Raw genomic sequence first — 7,500 nt, forward strand, 5'->3', positions numbered from 1 at the left:
CTTACCCTCACCTTAACCATCACAACTAAATGCCTAACCTTAACCCTTACCCTAACCTTAACCATCACAACTAAATGCCTAACCTTAACCCTTACCCTAACCTTAACCATCACAACTAAATGCCTAACGTTAACCCTTACCCTCACCTTAACCATCACAACTAAATGCCTAACCTTAACCCTTACCCTCACCTTAACCATCACAACTAAATGCCTAACCTTAACCCTTACCCTCACCTTAACCATCACAACTAAATGCCTAACCTTAACCCTTACCCTCACCCTAACCATAACCTAATTCTAACCCTAATCCTAAAACCAAGTCTTAACCCTCAAACAGCCCTTTAAACTTGTGGGGTCCAGCATTTTGGTCCCCACGAGGCTGTGCAGACCCCACAAGTATACTGTAGTCCCCGGTTTTTGGACCCCACGAATATCGTAAAACGGGTACACACTCACACACTCACACACACACACACACACACACACACACACACACACACACACACACGTTACTGACCAGAGCGACAAAGTGCAGCAGATTCATGCCCGGTTTGTTGGCCTTGGTGTCAGCCAGAGTCAGAAGAGACGACAGTTTGAAACCCACTGCATTTCCTGCATAACCTCCCTGCAAAACACACACACACACACACACACACACACACACACACACACACACACACACACACACACACACACAGTTAGAAAGTCAATGAAAAGACTACCAAAGAGACACACAACAACCACACAGAGAAACAAATGATATACTACAAACACATTTCTATTCGGTTATACGTGTTGGGCCCCTATAGAGAGCCGAAGTCCCGCCCTTCTACTTTTCCGAGTTTAGGTCCCATGAGGTCCACTGGAAGGGGCGTGACTTCGGCTCTCTATAACATCCGTAGTGAGATATACACCTGATGGATTGTGGGTAACTTTAGCTCCGTTACAAACACGTAACATGAAAGAGTGAAGACTATAAAGGACGGGAGATACAAAGCCAAACACTGTGGACAATTTCCACTTCAGGGAGATAGAAATAGAGGCTGTTTCAGCTGTCCAGGTAAAAAAAATTAAATTAAATAGGAGACCAGAATTGACCCTGTGTTGTCGGTCTTCACGGACATGATCCGTTAACCTGCTGGTGGAGACACAAGACTTAAAGCCGGTTGTTCGAAGATGGTCAGAACTGTCAGTTCAGACAGGATTTTGCTGTGGGGGAGGACATTGATTAAACCAAAGTACTGCAGCCAGTTCATGCAGGACACAGGGGAATAGTGAGTAATAGTGAGATAGTGAAAAGCTATTTTTGGTGGCTGACAATGTTGTAGTCAAGACCACCTAAACCGAGACCAAGTCATTACCAAGACCAGAGTGTATCGACAACGAGACATGACCCAGACTTTGAGGGGCTGAGACTGAGACTTGGAGGGGCTTAGACCGAGACTTGGAGGGGCTGACACCGAGACTTGGAGGGGCTGAGACCGAGACTTGGAGGGGCTGAGACCAAGACTTGGAGGGGCTGAGACCAAGACTTGGAGGGGCTCGAGACTGAGACTTGGAGGGCTCGAGACTGAGACTTGGAAGGGCTGAGACCGAGACTTGGAGGGCTTAGAGGGGCTGAGACCGAGACTTGGAGGGGCTGAGACCGAGACTTGGAGGGGCTGAGACCGAGACTTGGAGGGGCTGAGACCGAGACTTGGAGGGCTCGAGACAGAGACTTGGAGGGCTCGAGACAGAGACTTGGAGGGCTCGAGACAGAGACTTGGAGGGGCTGAGACCGAGACTTGGAGGGGTTGAGACCGAGACTTGGAGGGGTTGAGAACGAGACTTGGAGGGGTTGAGAACGAGACTTGGAGGGGTTGAGAACGAGAATTTGAGGGGTTGAGAACGAGAATTTGAGGGGTTGAGACCGAGACTTTGAGGGGTTGAGACCGAGACTTTGAGGGGTTGAGAACGAGACTTTGAGGGGTTGAGACCGAGATGAGAACGATACTTTGAGGGGTTGAGAACGAGATGAGACCGAGACTTTGAGGGGTTGAGAACAAGACTTTGAGGGGTTGAGAACAAGACTTTGAGGGGTTGAGACCGAGATGAGAACGAGACTTTGAGGGGTTGAGAACAAGACTTTGAGGGGTTGAGACCGAGATGAGAACGAGACTTTGAGAGGTTGAGAACAAGACTTTGAGGGGTTGAGACCGATATGAGAACAAGACTTTGAGAGGTTGAGACCGAGATGAGAACAAGACTTTGAGGGGTTGAGACCGAGACTTTGAGAGGTTGAGAACAAGACTTTGAGGGGTTGAGACCGAGATGAGAACGAGACTTTGAGAGGTTGAGACCGAGACTTGGAGGGGCTGAGACCGAGACTTGGAGGGGCTGAGACCGAGACTTGGAGGGGCTGAGACCGAGACTTGGAGGGGCTGAGACCGAGACTTGGAGGGGCTGAGAACGAGACTTGGAGGGGCTGAGAACGAGACTTGGAGGGGCTGAGACCGAGACTTTGAGGGCTCAAGACCGAGACTTGGAGGGGCTGTGACCGAGACTTGGAGGGCTCGAGACTGAGACTTGGAGGGGTTGAGAACGAGACTTGGAGGGGTTGAGAACGAGACTTTGAGGGGTTGAGACCGAGATGAGAACAAGACTTTGAGAGGTTGAGACCGAGACTTTGAGAGATTGAGAACAAGACTTTGAGGGGTTGAGACCGAGATGAGAACAAGACTTTGAGGGGTTGAGACCGAGATGAGAACGAGACTTTGAGAGGTTGAGAACAAGACTTTGAGGGGTTGAGACCGAGATGAGACCGAGACTTTGAGGGGTTGAGACCGAGACTTGGAGGGGCTGAGACCGAGACTTGGAGGGGCTGAGACCGAGACTTGGAGGGGCTGAGATCGAGACTTGGAGGGGCTGAGACCGAGACTTGGAGGGGCTAAGACTGAGACTTGGAGGGGCTGAGACCGAGACTTGGAGGGGCTGAGAACGAGACTTTGAGGGGTTGAGAACGAGATGAGACCGAGACTTTGAGGGGTTGCGACTGAGACTTTGAGAGGTTGAGACCGAGACTTTGAGAGGTTGAGAACAAGACTTTGAGGGGTTGAGAACAAGACTTTGAGGGGTTGAGACCGAGATGAGACCAAGACTTTGAGGGGCTGAGAACGGGGACTTGGAGGGTCTGAGACCCTTTGAGACTTGGAGAGGCTGAGACCGAGACTTGGAGGGGCAGAGACCGAGACTTGGAGGGGCTGAGACCGAGACTTGGAGGGGCTGAGACCGAGACTTGGAGGGGCTGAGACCAAGACTTTGAGACTTTGAGGGGTTGAGAACGAGACTTGGAGGGGCTGAGACCGAGATGAGACCGAGACTTGGAGGGGCTGAGACCGAGACTTGGAGGGGCTGAGACCCGAGACTTGGAGGGGTTGAGACCGAGACTTGGAGGGGCTGAGACCGAGACTTGGAGGGGCTGAGACCGAGACTTGGAGGGCTGAGACCGAGGGGCTGAGAGGGCTGAGGAGACCGAGACTTGGAGGGGCTGAGAACGAGACTTGGAGGGGCTGAGACCGAGACTTTGAGGGCTCAAGACCCGACTTGAGGGGCTGTGACCGAGACTTGGAGGGCTCGAGACTGAGACTTGGAGGGGTTGAGAACGAGACTTGGAGGGGTTGAGAACGAGACTTTGAGGGGTTGAGACCGAGATGAGAACAAGACTTTGAGAGGTTGAGACCGAGACTTTGAGAGATTGAGAACAAGACTTTGAGGGGTTGAGACCGAGATGAGAACAAGACTTTGAGGGGTTGAGACCGAGATGAGAACGAGACTTTGAGAGGTTGAGAACAAGACTTTGAGGGGTTGAGACCGAGATGAGACCGAGACTTTGAGGGGTTGAGACCGAGACTTGGAGGGGCTGAGACCGAGACTTGGAGGGGCTGAGACCGAGACTTGGAGGGGCTGAGACCGAGACTTAGAGGGGCTGAGACCGAGACTTGGAGGGGCTAAGACTGAGACTTGGAGGGGCTGAGACCGAGACTTGGAGGGGCTGAGAACGAGACTTTGAGGGGTTGAGAACGAGACTTGGAGGGGCTGAGACCGAGACTTTGAGGGCTCAAGACCGAGACTTGGAGGGGCTGTGACCGAGACTTGGAGGGCTCGAGACTGAGACTTGGAGGGGCTGAGAACGAGATTTGGAGGGCTCGAGACTGAGACTTGGAGGGGCTGAGACCGAGACTTGGAGGGGCTGAGAACAAGACTTTGAGGGGTTGAGAACGAGACTTTGAGGGGTTGAGAACGAGACTTTGAGGGGTTGAGAACGAGATGAGAACGAGACTTTGAGGGGTTGCGACTGAGACTTTGAGAGGTTGAGACCGAGACTTTGAGAGGTTGAGAACAAGACTTTGAGGGGTTGAGAACAAGACTTTGAGGGGTTGAGACCGAGATGAGACCGAGACTTTGAGGGGCTGAGAACGGGACTTGGAGGGTCTGAGACCGAGACTTGGAGAGGCTGAGACCGAGACTTGGAGGGGCAGAGACCGAGACTTGGAGGGGCTGAGACCGAGACTTGGAGGGGCTGAGACCGAGACTTGGAGGGCTGAGACCAAGACTTTGAGACTTTGAGGGGTTGAGAACGAGACTTGGAGGGGCTGAGACCGAGATGAGACCGAGACTTGGAGGGGCTGAGACCGAGACTTGGAGGGGCTGAGACCGAGACTTGGAGGGGTTGAGACCGAGACTTGGAGGGGCTGAGACCGAGACTTGGAGGGGCTGAGACCGAGACTTGGAGGGGCTGAGACCGAGACTTGGAGGGGCTGAGACCAAGACTTTGAGACTTTGAGGGGTTGAGAACAAGACTTGGAGGGGCTGAGACCGAGATGAGACCGAGACTTGGAGGGGTTGAGACCGAGACTTGGAGGGGTTGAGACCGAGACTTGGAGGGCTGAGACCGAGACTTGGAGGGGAGACCTGAGACCGACTTGAGACCGAGACTTGAGGACTGGGGGGCTGAGACCGAGACTTGAGGGGGGGGTTGAGACCGAGACTTGGAGGGGGGCTGAGACCGAGACTTGAGGGGCTGAGAACCGAGACTTGGAGGGGCTGAGACCGAGACTTGGAGGGGTTGAGACCGAGACTTGGAGGGGCTGAGAACGAGACTTGGAGGGGCTGAGACCGAGACTTGGAGGGGCTGAGACCGAGACTTGGAGGGGCTGAGACCGAGACTTGGAGGGGCTGAGACCGAGACTTGGAGGGGCTGAGACCGAGACTTGTATATTCTGGTCTAGTTATATATGAAAGCTGGTGTGTTTTCCACTCACAGAGTTGAGCAGGTTTCCGGCCTGCAGCACCAGGTGGAGGACAGCATGGAGTTCCTCACAACACATCAACTCTGGAGGAGACACAGACAACTCTCATCAGGACCCAGAGGACAGACAGACAGACAGACACTCAGACAGACAGGCAGACAGACAGACAGACAGACAGACAGACAGACAGACAGACAGGCAGACAGGCAGGCAGGCAGACAGAGAGACAGACAGCGTTACTCTCATCAGGACCCAGAGGACAGACAGACAGACAGACAGGCAGACAGGCAGACACACAGGCAGACAGACAGACAGACAGGCAGGCAGACAGAGAGACAGACAGCGTTACTCTCATCAGGACCCAGAGCACAGACAGACACACAGACAGACAGGCAGACAACGTTACTCTCATCAGGACCCAGAGCACAGACAGACAGACAGACAGACAGGCAGGCAGACAACGTTACTCTCATCAGGACCCAGAGCACAGACAGACAGACAGACAGACAGACAGACAGACAGGCAGACAACGTTACTCTCATCAGGACCCAGAGCATACACAGACAGACAGACAGACAGACAGACAGACAGACAGACATCTCCCGCTTGAACTCATAATGTGGACGAAGATTAAAGTAAAGGAAGTGACAGTGTCTCTGTGTGACAGTGTGATTCAGTGTGTGTGTGTGTCTCTGTGTGACTGTGTGTGTGTCTCTGTGTGACAGTGTGATTCAGTGTGTGTGTGTGTCTGTGTGACTGTGTGTGTGTCTCTGTGTGACAGTGTGATTCAGTGTGTGTGTGTGTCTCTGTGTGACTGTGTGTGTGTCTCTGTGTGACAGTGTGATTCAGTGTGTGTGTGTGTCTCTGTGTGACTGTGTGTGTGTCTCTGTGTGACAGTGTGATTCAGTGTGTGTGTGTGTGTCTCTGTGTGACTGTGTGTGTGTGTGTGTGTGTGTGTGTGACAGTGTGTCTGTGTGACTGTGTGCGTGTCTCTGCGTGTGTGTGTGTGCGCATGTTTCTGCGTGGCTCTGTGTGTGTGTGTGTGTGTCTCTGTGTATGTATGTGCGTGTGTATCTGCATTACTCACTCTGTGTGTGTGTGTGTGTGTGTGTGTGTGTGTGTGTGTGCGTGCGCGCACACGTTTCTGTGTGACTGTGTATGTGTGTATCTGCATCACTGTCTGTGTGTGTGTGTGTGTGTGTGTGTGTGTGTGTGTGTGTGTGTGTGTGTTCGTGTGAAAGTTTAATTAACAATTCAGGCAGTTATCAAGTTCACACACACGCTGCCTAAAATAGTTGAGGTGTTAGTTTGAATCGTGTGTGTGAGACTGTTTGATAAAGTGTCTCACTGTGCAGGATTAATTTCCACCAAATATAGAAACATATGTGATATTTTTCAAGAATAAGTCTGGTGTTATTCTTATTTATCCTATCCTTCTTTTGCATATTTTATAAAAAAAAAACCTGAGGAAGAGCAGCAGAGGTTGGATCCCGTCGTGTAGGGATGTAACGATGCATCGTGTATCGGTTAAAAATGGACATAAATGTGTAAATATTGCAACTGGGTGAGATAAAAAGTTATTAAACTAACCCTAACCCTACAATAACGTGTAGAAAATCCTTTATACATACTTTTTTGCATAGAATACTAAGCTATTTAAATAATAATTGTTTGCATGATTTTAATGTTACACATACATGTGGCACAGTGAATGTTTACGATTAACTGTGTCTGTGGGTGGCTACCTTAGAGACCATCTTACCTATAGATCAGTAAGCCTATCATCAGTGGGGATTTATATTTGTTAATCATATGTTCGAGTTAATTGATGCAAAAACTTTTTCAAATTTGACAATAATTTGGAGGCCCCCCTGCAGTGACTTTGAGGACCCCCTAGGGGTCCCGGACCCCCTATTGAAGATCTCTGTCCTCGAGCGTAATCTACTTCAGACGTCACTACGTCTTCTTAGTACATTTATTTGAAGATATTTCTTTCCATTTATCCATTCATTTTAATGTGGGATTTGTATAAAAAAAAAAAAAAAAAAAAAAATCTTTTATTTTATTTTTGTAATTTAAGACAGACCCCAGTCTTCCAGCGTTGACTTCTGATAAGAGGACACATCTGTTGTTTTGCACAGTTTATGTAAATATTATTATTATTATTATTATTATTATTATATTATTATTTTATATTATTATAAATATTG

At 50.2% G+C, this 7,500-nt stretch overlaps 1 protein-coding gene across 1 annotated transcript in view; it reads right to left on the reverse strand.

Moving 5' to 3' along the window:
* Window positions 1-7,500, reverse strand: part of LOC114546211 (FH2 domain-containing protein 1) — a 35,237-nt gene that overhangs the window by 15,477 nt on the left and 12,260 nt on the right. Inside the window, exons 7-8 of the mRNA XM_028564900.1 lie at window positions 5,303-5,373; window positions 520-627 (exon numbers count right to left, since the gene is read on the reverse strand). Coding sequence (XP_028420701.1) covers window positions 520-627; window positions 5,303-5,373 — 179 coding nt within the window. The remainder of the gene's footprint in view (window positions 1-519; window positions 628-5,302; window positions 5,374-7,500) is intronic.

This window comes from Perca flavescens, chromosome 19 (assembly GCF_004354835.1).
Source record: "Perca flavescens isolate YP-PL-M2 chromosome 19, PFLA_1.0, whole genome shotgun sequence".
In the NCBI taxonomy this organism is placed as follows: Eukaryota; Metazoa; Chordata; class Actinopteri; order Perciformes; family Percidae; genus Perca; species Perca flavescens.